At 34.4% G+C, this 17901-nt stretch overlaps 2 protein-coding genes and 1 non-coding gene across 3 annotated transcripts; 2 read left to right on the forward strand and 1 right to left on the reverse strand.

The window, feature by feature from the left end:
- Window positions 1–4986: 4986 nt before the first annotated feature.
- On the forward strand, window positions 4987–5088 carry LOC139887336 (small nucleolar RNA R71). The gene has a single exon (XR_011773171.1). It is a non-coding gene; the product is annotated as a small nucleolar RNA R71 (small nucleolar RNA).
- Window positions 5089–11112: 6024 nt separating this feature from the next.
- LOC139887020 (uncharacterized) lies at window positions 11113–11487 on the reverse strand. The gene has a single exon (XM_071870630.1). The coding sequence runs from the start codon at window positions 11485–11487 to the stop codon at window positions 11113–11115; it is 375 nt and encodes a 124-aa protein (XP_071726731.1).
- A 4407-nt stretch (window positions 11488–15894) lies between these two features.
- On the forward strand, window positions 15895–17585 carry LOC139887036 (uncharacterized). The gene is made up of 5 exons (XM_071870631.1): window positions 15895–15990; window positions 16395–16588; window positions 16933–17008; window positions 17107–17186; window positions 17375–17585. The coding sequence occupies exons 1-5, from the start codon at window positions 15895–15897 to the stop codon at window positions 17583–17585; spliced, it is 657 nt and encodes a 218-aa protein (XP_071726732.1).
- The last annotated feature ends 316 nt before the right edge of the window (window positions 17586–17901 follow it).

The raw sequence follows: 17901 nt of genomic DNA on the forward strand, positions 1-17901 counted from the left end.
CATGCAAGGAATAAAGTAAAAAAAATTAGCCAAGCATGTTGGTGATGATGATCATGGTTGTTTCTTGAAGTTACATGATGAACACTCCTTGAATCCTAGCTTGAATCTTTGTTTGATGATGATTGATGGTGTGTTTTTGTGTGTTTGATGCTCTTAAAACTTATGGAAAGGTGTGGAATTCGTAGCCTAGGGTTTACCTTATATAGGGATGAAGTATGGTATTCCCCAAGCATGAAATCTTTCAAATTCGACCTCAAATTCTATCCAAAAATAGCTCCAGCCGCAAATTATGCTCACCGGGCGCAAATTACGCCCCGGCGCCAATTCCAGGCGCCTCCTTATGCCCGAATTCCACCTAAAAAGTTTGTGACCCTATGCCAGGCGCCTACATGCGCCCACCAGCCGCAAATTGCGGCTCGGTTCCATTTTTCGCGTCTTTTTCTCGTTTTAACCCTCGTTTTCGCGTTTCGTCTTGACTTGCTGCCCATAATGAAAACCTTATAAAATGAATTTTTAAACTTCAAATGCACGCGTAAAATTCATCTATTAATATCAAATACGATCGGCATTTATGAACCGATCAACTCCCCCACACTTATCATTGTTTGTCCTCAAACAATCTCAAACTCAAATCTTCGACTCGAACCTTTAATTGAGCTTTTAACAACTGATAAATCTTCGAAAGATTGTATAAAACCGCAACATCTTGAACTCAATGTGAAACATAAATCCTTCAGACATGGCTCTCACTTAACCAACTTTAACTTCCCGATTATATGAACATCTCGTCTCAAGCACATACTTCAAAAATGTAACAAAACTTCAAACTTGGTGATCTTCAAATAACACATACGTCAAGTGAGAGCCATCCGCCATATGAATTAGATGAAAGAACCATATACCGTCAATACCATATTTTGTTTTAAAGGTTGGTGTGCCAGAGTGTCCGAAAACACCCTTTTTGGTTCTCCCGGTGTTTTAGGATCACGGCACTCATCTCATGCCCCAACAACTCCTCCGGTGACTCTCGGAGCAGGGTGGACAATCGACGAAGGGTCGTGAAATTTAAGTCCCACGTGACTTATAATGAGAAATAATTTTTGTGGATTTAGCCCCATCTAGCTCTATTTTTAGCGGTATTATACGCCCTCAACAAGGCTCTCGTGTAGGAATATTTATCCAGCCCCTATACTGGCTATTTTATGGATTTGGCTCCATCGAGCTCTCGTTTTGTGGTTTTAGCCCCAAGCATGGCTCTCGTTTAGGTATATTTATCCAGCCCCTATACTGGCTGTTTTGCAGTAAACTGCGGGTATGGCTAGTGTCATCCACAGCTAATCCTGGTTTTGGATAGCGACACAGAACAAGTCCAAGCACTAGCATTTGTTCCCGGTATCGAAACAAGATGTGAATGAATAGGAAACGACATTTTGTACTTTTCAATTCGTCAATTCATGGGTAAAAAGCTGCACTAAAAATGCTTATGAAACATAAATTGGAAGACTTTGCTTTCTTTTTGAAAACACCTTGATAACACAACTAAGAAGACTTTACTTCTTAACTTGACCACTTTAAAACTTTTTTTTAATTTAGGTGCTAACATCAACTTTTTCTTAATACCCATTAGTACCATGCCACTTCACTTATTCTTTCAACTCTTTTTCACAAGAATCACACTTGGTTTGTTATAAAATTATGATAAAAAAAAATTATTCAATTTAAATAATCATAATGTTTTACTCACTTTTAAGCTTCAAACCAAAGTAATGTATCCCCAAAAAAATATTAATTTCCCCTCTCCCCCACACTTACATCATGCTACGCCCTCGTATGCATGTTTTAAGAATATTACAATGTTTGTGTGAAAATAAAAGAAATTATTACATATTACCGAGATACTTGCACGTTCACCATCCAATAGTAACCAATGCACACCATTTTGATTCATCATCACGCATTTCATTCGATTACATTTATCCTTCCATTACAACTTAAAAAAGAAAAACAAAAGAAAAATGTAAAATCTAACTAGCCCACTTTCGGAGGGATCCGCTTTAAACCACCCGATTTTCTCGGGTGGATGAGTTTTCTCTCGTGAGGGCTTGCAGTAAACATACCCACAAAGTTCATTTATCTAAAAACAAAAATAAAATAGAAATAAACTAAAAATAAAATAAAGACGACTTACAAACTCTACACAAGTTTGTGCAGTTTTTATATCCGAGTCGTGCACACGACTCTTTTGCCACTTCAGCTAATTCCAGGACTGTAGAAGGTTCCTCCTTCCCTCACTTTTTGAGAACCTTCACTATCTCTAACTTTCCTTAACTTAAAATCCAACCACACATCATTCTCCTTAGCCACATGCATTAACTCAAACAATTTAGCTTTTTCTTTAGAAGACAATTTACAAACAAGACGGTTGGTTAAGCTTTCATCCCCCCTACTCCTAGCATCATGGACCCATCTATGTAATTTCCTCATGGAACGATCAAGCACCGAGTCATCCACATATTCCTTACACTCAGTATCATGCCTCAAAGAACTATGTGGCGGGTTTTCACTATCTCCCCCACACTTAGGCCCTTCAAGATCCTCTAAATTGGAAATCACCTCATAATCAACTCGAGAATTCACCTTTTCATTCTTATTCACTTTGATCTTGTAACCTCCAAACCGCTCAACGAGTTTTTCTACGATTTTCCCCATTACTTTGACTACTTTTTCATCAGATTCTTCAGACTTTTCAAGTGTATCAACAGACACATTCCCAACACAATTCTCCATTTTGTTACCACTAGATACCTGCTCATTTATTTTCTCATTGATGGTGGTCGGGAAGGCCTAATCGTCTTCGGGGTTACCAAATGTCCATCATCTTCACATTTAGAAACTTTTTCATCTACCTCAACAAATGTGGATACTGCCATCACGGTTTCTTTCATCGGTAATGAACAAGTGGTTTTAATAGATGAACTCAACTTGGTTTCAAGAACTTGACACAAATTTTTCATTTCCCGCTCAAGATTTTGTATTGACTCTTGTTGACTCATCAAAATTTCTGCATTAGTTCTTACTTGAGATTCCATTAATTCACTCGTCATACCCTCTTCACTAGATTTCATTACCTCCTCTTTCTCTTTCACATTCGGTGCATACTTTTGAATCTGTTCATGGTTAGTATCCAACAAAAAACAATCCTGGACATCCGGTGTATGTAATGAATTAAAAATATTAATCCGTGATCTCTTATTACCAAAATAAATGTCCATAACTCCGGTTCTACAATTGATAAGAGCATCAATTGTGGCCAAAAATGGACGACCAAGAATGATCGTCGGTTGGGTATCCCTAAAGGTGGTCTCCGTGTCCATAACTATAAAATCTACCGGGTAATAAAAGTCTTCCACTTTCACAATTACATTTTTCAACATACCCCTTGGAGTTCTCATTGACTGATCTGCAAGTTGGACGAGAATATCAGTGTGTTTTAAAGTTCCCAACTCGTATCGGTCAACAAGGTTCGATGGAAGTATGTTAATACTAGCCCCCAAGTCCAACAAAGCTTTTTTGACATTAACATTACCTACCGTAACCGAAATTAATGGTGTCCCTGGGTCCTTAAACTTAGGTGGAAGTGAACCCGAAATTACAGCACTCACTTTTTCAGTTGATTTTACCTTTTTGGGCAATGATGCGTTGAGTTTACACTTTTGAACAAACAAATCTTTTAAAAACTTAGCATATGTTGGAATTTGTTTGATTGCATCAATAAGTGGAATATTTATTTTTACTTATTTAAATGTTTCCCACATAGCATCCATTTTCGGTCTCTTTTTCCCATAAGGGAATTGGTTCGGGGACTCTAAGGCCGTGGAAAATGGAACGGTTTATGGTTTCGTACCCGATTTCCCAATTTCCTCAATGATGGGTTCTTTATTTTACACTCCCTTCCCAAGGTCATTATTTTTACTTACCTCATCCTCCTCATCAAGAACGATAGGAGACTTACGTGCATCACGTTAAGCTAACTCTTTCTCACCGACCTTGTTGTCATACTTCTTTCCACTACGCAAGGTGCCTACCATGTTTACACTATGTCCTTTGCCCGAGTCCTTATGATTTGGATTTAACACTGTATAACTCAGAATGGTACCCGGCTCCCGATTTCCCTTACTCTCCGCTACATTACCAATCTCCTTAGCCAATGCACCAATTGACTTATTTTGCACTTCCACTATTTTACGCATTTCGGAGATAAACGCGTCCATCTTGGCATCCGAGCTAGATGGTTGATTGGGTGGGGCATTGTTTTGATTTTGGTTTTGGCCTTAATTTTGGTAATTGTTTTGGTTTTGGTTTCGGTTGTTAGGATAAGGATTTTGATAGTTTCTTTGATAGTTGCCTTGATTCTGAAAGTTCCCTTGGTTTTGAAAGTTGTTTTGAGGTCTTTGTTGGGTCCCTTGGGTGTTAGCATTTAGAGCATTGTTGTTGCTCCAACTAAAATTTGGATGGTTTCTCCAACCCGGATTATACGTGTTGGAGTATGGATCAAATCTCCGTCCCTGAACCTCATTAACTTGTTCCTCCACTATTTGTTGATTCACCGATGGAATCCCATTTCTACATCCGTATGCAAAATGAGAAGGATCTCCACAAATATCACAAACCTCCTGAACCTGCGAAACATTACAAGCAAGACCCTGGTTTGGGTTGTTAAATATAAGCATTTTCAAATCATCTAATTCTTGCACTAAGTTCCTAGATGAACCACCCGAGTCGGAAACATGATTCACCTGGGAGGTACTAGGTTGTTTACGATTAACTGGAGCTTGGGTTTTCGAACCCTTGCTTAAATGTTCAAAGAACGTCCATTCGTCCTCACTAGATCGAGTTAAAAACGCCCCACCACTAGCTGCCAAAAGAAATTGTCTGTTTTGGGAATCCAAACTATCATAGAAAACTTTAACCAATTCCCACTTTGGTATTTCATGGTGTGGGCATGCCCTAAGTAACTCCTTCAGACGCTCGTACGTTTCATGAAATAATTCACCCGGTAGTTGTCTAAAAGATTTTATTTGTGTACACATGTCTGAAGTTTTACTTATGGGATAAAACTCCTCTAAAAACCGTTTTTTCATCTCCGCCCAAGTATTAATACTCCGGGCGGGTAAAGAGAGAAACCATCTTTTTGCCTTATCTTTAAGTGAATAAGGAAATAATCGAAGACATACCTCATCATCAGTGAAACCGCTACCTGATTAGTAGCACATATCTCGTTAAACTCAGTGATGTATTCATATGGTTCCTCATTAGCCATACCTCGGTAGGTTGGCAAGATCGAAATGAGTTGAGGTTGGACCTCAAATCGTCGTGTGTTTCCTCCTGCCGGTGCGGGAAAAACAATGGGTGAATGATCCTCATAATCACCCGATTGGTAGTAGGTGTCTACCCCTCTTTGTCGTTCAGCCATCTCATTTCGTTGATTAAAAACTTCCTCTTCAGTATCGGAATCTGATTTAGGAGAGTTTGGTAGAACAATCGGATGTGACTCTAACTGTGGTTGAGTGGATGCTGAAGCCACTGTCGAGACCTTTAAGATTCTTGTAGCTTTTCGATTAGCTTTTACGGATTTCTCGATTTTTGGGTCTAAAAGCTTAAGATTTTGATCTCCCAAACTCCGAGTTTGCATACACTAACCTGCACTTCAACAAAAACAAGAATACCGAGCGTAAAACTGACAACAACAAAATAAGCAAAAACACTATTTTTGGTTTTTTTTTATTGGTTTTATAATTTGTATGGTTTTTTCTAATTTAACACGAAAGCAAATAAAATAAGAGCTTGCAATCAAGCGCACACTTTCCCGGAAGCGGCGCCAAAATTTGATCGGTGTCGAAGGGCTGGTCAAAAATAGCCTAATTACTCTACTTTAGATAGGGTAAGCAGGATTCGTTCCACGGAAAATTATGGTTAACTATCAAGCAATTTCAAGATTGGTTTGTTTGTGGTTAACTAAAATTAACTAATGTAAAGACTAGATTAACAATTACTAAGCAAATATAAACTTTGAGTATTTAAGAGCATAAACAGTGAGCTAAATGAAAAGGTTGTAATCAATTGGATGGAAGCCTTTATTCCTTTAAAATCCCAATTATGCATGCACTAGTTCAACAAATCCTTATGCTATCAAATTATCAACTAAACCTCATAGACAAGACTTCTTCGGTTTTCCAATTTATGATTATCTTGGGCACAAGCAATGCTACTTACACACGTTGTCTTTATCCCTATACTAAATTATAACTAGGTTGGATTAAGCACAAGATGTTAAATATCAATTACTTGTCTTGCAACAATCAATAACTTTCAAACTTGCATTAATTGATAATTCAAAAGATTCAATGAAATTATAAACCAAAAGACATAAGGATTACAAAATCAAGAATCACATAAGTAAATGAAGAACTAAACATACAATAATTGTTCATGCAAGGAATAAAGTAAAAGAAACTAGCCAAGCATGTTGTTGATGATGATCATGGTTGTTTCTTGAAGTTGCATGATGAACACTCCTTGAATTCTAGCTTGAATCTTTGTTTGATGATGATTGATGGTGTGTTTTTGTGTGTTTTATGCTCTTAAAACTGATGGAAAAGGTGTGGAATTCGTAGCCTAGGGTTTACCTTATATAGGGATGAAGTAGGGTATTCCCCAAGCATGAAATCCCTAAAATCCGGCCTCAAATTCTATCCAAAAATAGCTCTAGCCGTAAATTATGCTCACCGGGCGCAAATTACGCCCGGGCACCAATTCCAGGCCCCTCCTTATGTGATGCCCCGGCCAAATCCATATGGACGAGAACATTACATATGATTACATCGCGAGGTATTTGATCTCTATATGATACATTTTACAAACATTGCATTCGTTTTTAAAAGACAAACTTTCATTTCATCGAAAGTTGACAGGTATGCATTCCATTTCATAATATCCAAACTATAAATGACCTAATCTGTCATTTACTTAATAATAATCTCTAATGAACTTCAACGACTCGAATGCAACGTCTTTTGAAATATGTCATGCATGACTCCAAGTAATATCTTTAAAATGAGCTAATGCACATCGGAAGATTTCTTTCAAACCTGAGAATAAACATGCTTTAAAGTGTCAACCAAAAGGTTGGTGAGTTCATTAGTTTATAGTAATCATTTCATTTTCATCATTTTAATAGACCACAAGATTTTAAATACTATAAAACATGCAGAAGTCCCATTCCAACTGTACAAAAAATATCTTTCATATGAAGAACACCTGGTGAGGATTCAAAATATAATAGTAACCATCTGTGCCGGTCTTTCACCCCACGGCTGAATACATGTGCCTTCAAAATATAGAACCTCTGTGCCGGTCTTTACACCCCACGGCTGAATACATGTGCCTTCAAAATATAGAACCGCTGTGTCGGTCTTTACACCCCACGGCTGAACACATGTTTATAAAGTATAGGACAATCGGTGCCAAAATGTCATAAATAATAAACCATCCACCCGGCTCGGGAGCTCATACGCTCTAACGGAAACCGGGGGCTAATGCATGTCATAATAATCAACCCCAATCCCAGATAATTCTATCATAGAATGCAGTTAAGGTATTTGTGTCTATTTCGTAAAACAGTTATAAAAGTTACGCATGTATTCTCAGCCCAAAAATGTAAAGGGTAAAAATGCAAATGAAACTCACCATACTGTATTTTGTAGTAAAAATACATATAACGACATTAAACAACTGAACAATGCAGGGTTGGCCTCGGATTCACGAACCTATATCATTTATATGTATATTAACACGTATAATATTAATCAACTAAGTTTATAATGTATAAGAATAATTTTTACATATATAATCATATCACTATCTATATTGTATAAGTGATTTATATATAATGTATCACTTAACAAAAATAGTAGGTATGAAATAAATATATTTTATATAAATAATATTTGTTGTAATAGTAATAATAATATTAATAATAATAACGATAGTGTTAATGAAAATAAAATGATAATTTTAGTAAGTATGATAATTTTGCTAATAATGATATTTTTAACAATAATAATCCTTTTATAATAATAATAATAATAATAATAATAATAATAATAATAATAATAATAATAATAATGGAAATGATATTAATAATAATTATGCTTCTAATAATAACCTTAATATTAATATTCATAATAGTAATAAAATTAGTAATAAAAATAATAACAATAATCATAAAAAGAAAAGAAAAGGAACTACCTCACAAGGAGTTTTAAAAAAAATGGTTGTTCACACCGGGGCTCGAACCCGTGACCTCTCTCTTAATCACAAAACTCCCTAACCATTACTCCATCTGCGCTTTCCTGATTTCTTTCCTAAACTAAATCCATATAACCCGTCTTATTTCGGTTTCTATATCAAAACTTCATCATTGTATCACGATTCATTATCATCATCTTAGTTCTAATCATCATTATTTCTAATCATCATTATTTCTTCATAATGATATCATTTCATCATCGTATCACCAGAGTATCATCATACTCGTCATATGTAAAAAAAAACGGCCTGATAGATGAAACAACATGATCACGGCCCAAACATACCTCGGCCCAACTGCAAATGAGATTTCCGGCCCAACAGAGGAGTATATGCGGTGGCCCAATGAAATTGAAGTGGTTTGTTTTCGAGACACAAAATATAAACGAAACAGAAAAACAGCAACTAGTGGCAGTTGATAGTCATTACTTTTAAAATCACAAGTTGGTGTGTATGTGATAATCTTGACCCACCACAGAAAAAGCTTCGTAAATAAATGCTCAAGTGGCCTTCTGATTAGAGTTTGTCAGTTTAAACAAATGAAAACAGAAAGAAAAAAAAACAGCAACGATTTGTTAATCATCATCTTTATTTAGCATCCCCACTAACTCTTCACATATGATGTCTGTACACTCTTTAAACCTTCCCACGTTCACCCATGGTACCGAATGTTTGTGGAACATAAATAAAAGACACTTTGGCACTAGACAATGTTTTATCATCATCATACAGCTCACCCATTAAAAGAATACCAAAGATGTTGACCAAATGGGTAAGACTTGCAAGTGTATAATGCGTTTTCTAAAGACACCTTTAAAACTAATTAGTGTGTGGTGGGGTTAGTATATATCGGCCAAAGGAAAAATATACCAACTTTATTTGCTTGCCATTCTTCGTTCACTCCACAAAAACGATATCTAGATCATTCCAAATGGAAGCGTGGCCCAATCAGAAACATACCTATCGGACATTATATCCCACTTGCATTTGATAATGTGTTTTGTAATATACTATATATATTATCAAGTTGACAACCCTAAACAATCATTTCATCATTTCATTGCTTCGTTTCTTTACTTGCTTCTTTTCTGGGTCGAATAGTAAACAAAGTAGCAGCTGTAGTAGCTTCAAAAATTGCGAGAATTACATAAAGGTGGCGGTTTGGTGGTGTTTGAGTGGCCTTCTAACAGCAACAAAATAGTAGCATAAAATAGTGGTAGCATGGCAATAATCTGGTGATCGTGTTTGTCGGATGAACAAAATACCAGTTAGTATGGTGGTAGTAACAATAACGTGGAGGTGGTTTTGGGTGGTAATGGTTGATGATCGAAATGGAAATGGGGTGAAGTTGAGTTGAATCGTCTCGAGGTGTTGGTGACACAAAAGGTGTTTGGTGATGATGAAACTATGAGATTGAAAGGTATGCAATAATGAATGAGATTATGAAGTAGAGTGGAGACCCTTTTGGTGTTCGGTTTAGTTCTCACGAAAAATAAATTCAAGGTGGTTGTTGATGTTAACGAGTAATAATAGCAAAACTAAAGTGCAGCTGCAAAGTACCCGGGTTTATGTATAATAACGAGTAATTGAATTATTATGAAGCAAGAAACTCGACAGCTGGTTCCATCAGAAACAGAGATGAATAAATCAAAAAGGACGATGAAAAAATAAAGAAATCAAAAGTGGATTAGGACGTTCAACGGATTTTGTCTGATACTCTTGGTAATTTGTTTGAGGATTTAATCAAGCAGACAGATTTAATAGAGTGGAAAGCGATTTTAAACAGATTTTGTATTTATGCATATGTATTTTAGTCGCATTTATATATTTGTATATACATATACAACTGTATATGTATTTATATCTGTATATTCATATTTTGCATATGTATATGCATTTGATTGAATCTTGTATCTAACAGTATTCAAGTGTCTGTATATATATGATAATTGTATATCCCCATATTTATATATTTACATTTATAAATTATAATTAACCATATTATTAAATATAATAATACTCTTAATATTATAATAAGAGTAACACAAATATAATAGTATTAATAATAATATTATTGTAAATGATAATGATGATAATTATTATGAGTTATATAACAACAATATTATTAATAACAATAATACTAATTTCAATAATAATATATCAATTTATATGTATCAATTTTTATATTTATATATTATCTATTAATAAAGATACAATATCTATATACACATAAATGTTCGTGAATCGTCAAGCGCAGTCAAAGGGTACTTGATTGTATGGATATAGTTTCAAAAATTTTGAGACTCAACATTATAGACTTTGCTCATCGTGTAAAAAATATAATATCATATCGAGAGTTTGGTTTAAAATTAGTCGAAATTTTTCCGGGTCACTACACCTTATGCCCGAATTCCACCTGAAAAGTTTGTGATCCCAGGCCAGGCGCCTACATGCGCCCACCAGCCGCAAATTGCGGCTGGGTTCCATTTTTCGCGTCTTTTTCTCGTTTTAACCCTCGTTTTCACGTTTCGTCTTGACTTGTTGCCCATTATGAAAACCTTATAAAATGACTTTTTAAACTTCAAATGCACACGTAAAATCCATCTCTTAATATCAAATACGATCGGCATTTATGAAACGATCATTAATGCACGACGAACTGGCTGATAATCCTCCTCTAACCCACAAAAAGCTCGACCATTATCTTCAGTAATTATGTTGTGTAAAATCACGCTACATAATGTATTAGATTTTCTCGATATAGAATTTCCTTGCAGGACTTTTAATGATTGCAAAACGACCTTGAAGTACACCGACAACTCGTTCGATATTCTTTTTTACGGCCTCTTGGTACCTCTTAAATTTTGATGTTTTTGGTTCAACCATACTTTTGAACGATTTCACAAATGTCGCCCAATCAGGATAAATTCCGTCCGCTAAATAATAGCCTTTAGTAAAATGTTTCTCATTCACCGTAAAGTTACACAGTGGAGCTCTATCTTCAAGTAACTCTTTAAATAAATCGGATTGGTTTAACACATTGATATCATTATTTGAACCAGCTGGTCCAAAGTAAGCGTGCCAAATCCACAAATCATACGAGGCGACCTCTTCCAACATTATCGTTGGGTGACCATGATCGCCTCGTGTGTATTGACCTTTCCAAGCGACTGGACAATTTTTCCAAGCCTAATGCATACAATCTAGACTACCGAGCATGCCCGAAAAACCATTTATTTGCTCATGATGTATAAATAAACGTTGAACATCATGGGCATTCGGTTTTCTTAAATATTCGCTCGAATAACAATGTGTAACGGCCATACTTTTTCCGTTATTCTTTATCGTTTATATTTAACTTCTATTTACTGGTATTCGTGCTACGTCATTTCTATGACTTATATTATTATTTGAATAATAATATTTTCCTTTTTATGTGTCATATAATTATATGTGTTCATATTTGGATTTGTACGTTTCTACGTTTCTTGGATTTCTATCATGTGAATTGTTTTGGTTTTCAAAGCAACGATCAGACTTTTGCGATTTTCGAATCCGAATTATTTTATTTATGATATTTCTATATCATATGAGATTATAAAATATTTCTATATTATATTTGTCGCATGTGCGTGTTCTTCCCGAATATTCAATCGCATAGCCGTGTTTTCGCGAATCGGGATCCGTTCGGCTTTCGGGCCACACGTTATCACACATTACTTCATAATGGGCTAAGAGGATCCCGTCCTCCACTCTATTTCGGCCGAAATCCCATGAGGGGGTGGTTTTGCCAACTTACTAAACTATTAACCTAATCATGATACTTACACTCCTTTACACTACTACATTTTATTTTAACCTAAAAATCATTTTTCTCTCCTTTTCCTCCTCCCTTGGTCATTCACCACCATCACCAATATAATCATCATCTTCAACAATTTTATACTTGAAGATTTAGGGCTTTTTATCTCATCGGGTTCTCTATTTTAAGATCTACAAGCTCATACAACTTGTTCTTTGATTAGGGTATAATCATAAACCCTAACTTTTAAATTTTCATTTATTTTTACTAATTTTGATTATATGTTGATGCTATAGTACTTGTATATTGTTGTGTTGTTGATTTGATGCTTAGAAATGCTCGATTTCATATGTTTTCGGTTTGATCAAAAGCAGACAACAGCTATTTGTTTAAAATCAGTATACTTAACAGATGTTTTTGGTTAAATAAAATGTATATATGAGTTCCTCACATCAAGACAATAATTTTAGGCTTTGGATTCATATCTTTTCGAGTTTCGGATCATAAGTTATGCTTGTTTAAGTGTTTTGATGAAAATGAAATGTAAAAGCTTGTATGATCAGATGGGATCCGACTTTGTGACCATTTTTGGAGCCTTTAGGGTGTACCATTGGGTTAGGATTGATGATTGGATGAACATTCATGTTCGGGTCATCGAAATCCGAGCCGCGGATCACCCAGAATGGCTAAAACAAGATTTAAATCGGATTAAAGAATTAAGTTGGTACATGGCTGTTCTTCACGACCCATGAACTGATGTGAGGGTATTCTTGAGTGTACTAATGTGTCGGGTTGGTTAGTTAGACGAGGATATATATAAAATTCGTTGAAAACCGACACCCGAGGCTCAAGTTATGACCCGGCGAACTTTTAATTAAACTTATGGTTATAAAATGTGAACTTAGGTTATAAATAATGATTTGCATTATAATTAAATTACTTACGATATAAAGTTAATTATTTTTGAATAAGACTTATGTTATGTATTTAGTATATCATTTAATAATTATATTATGATTTAATTATTCTTATAATTAAACTTATGATTAATAATACTTTTATTATTAATGAAAAATACTTATGATAAGTATTAAACTTATGTTATGAGATTATTATATCAAGGCTTATAATAAAGATTAATTATTTATTTATTTATTATAAGGCTTAGTTATTATTAATTATAATTTAATTATTAAATACTTATGGTTTAATAATTATATTAAAATACTAATGATATGATTAATAATTCATTATTAATTAATAATACTTATGATATGATTAAAAATTTATTATTAATTAATAATACTTATGTTATGATTAATATTTAATTAATTAAGTACTTATGTTATATTAATTATATCGTTTAAACTTATGTTAACTTTATAATTCAATTTAATTTAACTAAACTTATGATATGACATGATTATATGAGTATGACTTTAAATAACATTATAACTTATATTATTAATATAACTTACACTTTAAATTTCAATGTTGACTAAGTTTGACCAAGGTTGACTTTTGAGTTGACTTTCGGTTGACTTTGACTTTCAGTTGACTTTTGTTGAATTTTCTAATTAAGGAAACTTTCCTAAGATAAAAACTTTCCAAAAATAGAAACTTTCCAAAAATAGAAACTTTTCAAAAATAGAAAGTACGTGTTATACGCCGTCCTGATCATACCGAAACATACCGAGTGTTGTTCTATGCTTATTTGCAACAAGTACTATAGCTATCATACTAAGACTTGACCTAAGTTAGTTATTTATATCGACCCGCTTTATTTATAGGTCGGAGTTGTGATCATTCTTTGTCACTTTACCATTTGCTGTTCGCATTTCCGTGTTGTTGCTTCATTTACTTTAAGGTGAGTTATAGTCCCATTTTTCTATTTTAAATCTGTTAGGATGAGAATGAATGCAGTTTATTTTACATATTGGACACAAGTGAAAATTGGTTTAAATTATTCATTGTGAGTCGAACGAAAATATTTCCTAATCTGGTAATTTTAATCACTGGTTTCTACTGGTGAACGCGAATCCTATGGATAGATCTACCGGGTCTGACAGGCCCATTTCGTGCTAGTCGCGATAGCAGTTACAGACGGAATGTATTAGTACTTCGTATTTTGGAAGATACACTTGTTCAGTGTATATTGTTATATTGGTTTTTGTTAAGGGTAAGGAGTTGTTAAGTTATTACCAGATGGCTCACGGGTTAATGGAATAATGTTTTTATATGTTTTCGAGCATATAATTTTGTGGTCCAAAATGAGTCTTTATGTTTTCAAACATAAATTTTTATGGTTTAAATTAATTATTGTTTGCAATATTAAACCTATAATTCACTCAATATTTTTGTTGACAGTTTACTAACATGTTTTATTCTCAGGTTCTTGATTGATTACTTCCGATGTACTTAGAGATTCTACATTGTCTGTCGCAGAGTTTGATTTAAACATTAAACATTGCATTCTACTTTAAATACTGTTACATTGTGAGTAGTTGTTGACTTGTTTTGGTCAACCCTTTTTATATATCTGGGTTGGTTTTTCTAAATTTACAAATGATTTAGATTTTTCCTTTTGAGGTAATCAATTTTATTAAATGAATGCAATCTTATTTATGAAAATTCATATAGAGTTATGATCAAGCTGTGGGACCAAGTGATGGAGCCGTTAAGGGTACTTGTGGTCGTTTTACAATGTATAACACTTTTGCAAAAAATTTCTGAACACTGATATGATGTGCTTTCACCAATATGCAAATACTAATCAAAAATATCGGGAGCAACACCGTATGCTAATTGTCGTATATCAGATGTGATTTTTTGATAAACAGCAAACCCGAGTAAACCGGTTGCATCCCGTCTTCGATGAAAATATTTAAAGTGTGAAGGAATAGGTTCTTGAGAATAACTGAGTATACCTGCGGATATACGGTTAAACAGTCGACTGCTCATTCGAAATCGTCTTCGAAATTTATCTTCGGGGAACGTTGGTGTGTCAGAAAAGTAATCGTTCCACAATAGTGTAGCTCTTTCAGTCCGATCTCTATAAAAAAAATCTTCTTGAATTTCTCGGAATAGATTCTTGATTTTCTTCATCATCGACATCTAAGAAATCAAGAAGTTCGAGTTCGTGTTCCGGATCGTACGCACCAGCTACTTGTACGATATAGTCAAAATAGTAATCGATATTATTCATTTTGTGGAGTAAAAATTGTGAAATATGTTGTAAATATAATGTGGAGTATGTTGTAATACAAATGTGCAGTGTGTATTTGTTAGATGTGAAGTATGTATATATAGAGAATTAGAAATTAAAGATAAAAAATATATATATATATATGATTCAAACGGCTAGTATCCGCGATTCGATTTGCTGAACAACGAAAAAACCAAGGGCTGGTGCTTGAAGGGTGGACCAACGACCGATTGCTAATATCGGTGCCAATGGTTGGCGGTTCCAACCACGGCCCCATTCGCGTACCGATAAGAATGGTCTTACATTCATTCGTTTTTATACAAAGCGCGGAACAAAGCGTAGGTCCACTTAAAAAAGTAAACATTGATTTTTTTTTTTTTTTTTAGTATCCATTTCCATACAATTTCATCAATTATACAAGGCTTATATTAAATATCAACCATCTATTTATAGTTACACTTTCATCACTAGCTTTCTTCATCCACAACCACTCAATAGTACTTTCATAACCAAGTCATAAATGGAAAGAAAAGTTGTAGGGCATTGTATATTTGCCATAGTTCTTGGAATAATAGCTGCAGCCATGGGTTTTGCAGCGGAGGCTACAAAGGCTAAGGTAATAGTCAAAATGAATAAGTTTTTGTTTTTTGGAAATAAGTTAAAACGGAAAAGTAGACATTGACCGAAGATAGAGTAGATAATGTGATCACAAGAAAAATGATCTTTAGTGAAAAAGCTATTATTCATTAATAACACTAAATTAGTCACTAAATCTAATTAGTGATCAAAATAGGTTGGTCACTTCTCGTCATTATAGATCCGTCACAAAGTTATATTAGAGACCAAAATAATAAAGTTGGTCACTACAGTGACCATTTGTTTGGTCACTAATATTGTATAGTGACAAAATTTAGGGACGATTCTTTAATAGTAACTAAATAACATTATTATAAACCAAATAATAAGTCGTCATTAGATCGTTACAAATGACCATTTTCTTGTATTGTCGTAAGAATGCAGAAATCTGATACTCGTATCGGGGATGATCAATCGTGTGATTTTCCAAGTAGTCCAGCTCTCGCACTTGGAATTGTAGCAGCAGTATTCACAATCATTACACGAATTTACATAAGTGTTTCGTTTGGTGAAGCTGGTTGTTGTCGAACTGATCCTAACACGACCTCATTTTCTAAACTTCTATTTGTTTTATCAAGGTACTAGCTAGCTAGACACTAATCTTGTCTCTTCTATTTTATTTGTTTTTTACAACACATTTATAAGGTACTAAAATTACTCTTGAATATGAGTGTTTATCAGTTCGATTTCATCAGCTTGATTTACAATTTCTTTGTTTTGAAACTATTAATAATTTAACATATTTATAGTTGAATTTGGTTTTGAATTCGGATTCCTGTTTAACCGAATTCAAAAGGTTAAACTAAAACTGAATACCAAATTCAAATTCGATTGGTTATTTTTGGTTTTTGTTCGGTTTGATTTGCGGATTAAACAGTATGAAGCCGAATATTGAACACCATACTCTTAAACATGCATGCAGGGTAACATCGGTTATAGCCGTGGTTTTATTGTTGACAGCTGCAGTACTAAGTAAGTCCAGACTTCCAGTGGACAGGGTGTATTTATGGAATCTTCGGTAAGTTATGATGACAAGCCGGTATATTCAGTTGATAACTCTGATAACGTTATTACAAGTGAATGTTATGTTCTGAAGTCTGGAATATTCGCTGCAGGAGCTATTTTAGCTCTTTCTGGTGTGGCTTTTGGGATTACGGCTTATCTTTGTAGAGATATGTATAATCTTTTAGTCTTTATTTAAATATTCATTAGTCAAAGGTTTTATACTTGTGATTAGATATTGTATTTATGCCAATGATTGGCTCGATCAAAGATAGAATGACAATAATCAATTTTCCATTTTTCCATTTTTCTCTCGGTTAGTTATGGTATTAGAGCGAATTTTTTGAATCCTTCTTGTTTAGTCTCTTCACGATAGCAAGAGCAACGAGTTATGCAATTCCTGATTCAGCCGTAGAGAGACTTTTGAATTACAAGGTACCATTACGAGTTCAATATATAAGAGTGTTATTTTGTGAAATAACTCGAATTTTAAATGATTCACTTGCTTCTACTACTGATGCTTTGGATGTGGGAGCGTCAACTCCTTTCCCATGGGCTTTGAAGGAGCGGTAAAAACTGTTGAAATTCTATGAAAAGAGTCTCGGGAGCCAGGATTGAATGATGCTTAGATGCTCATTCGGGGCAATATCCTCATGTGAAGTACAGTGCCATCTCTCACTGAATGTTAATGTTATCGATTAATCACAACAACAACAACAACAACAACAACAACAACAACAACAACAAAACTCAATACCATATGAGTGGTGTATGAGGGAGGTGAGATGTAGACAATTCTTCTCCTATCCGAGAATAAAAACAAGTCATTTCTCTACCCAGAGGGAAACACTCTCAAAAGTAGAGAAAATCACCACTCTCTCTATTCGAC

This window comes from Rutidosis leptorrhynchoides, chromosome 1 (assembly GCF_046630445.1).
Source record: "Rutidosis leptorrhynchoides isolate AG116_Rl617_1_P2 chromosome 1, CSIRO_AGI_Rlap_v1, whole genome shotgun sequence".
NCBI lineage: Eukaryota > Viridiplantae > Streptophyta > Magnoliopsida > Asterales > Asteraceae > Rutidosis > Rutidosis leptorrhynchoides.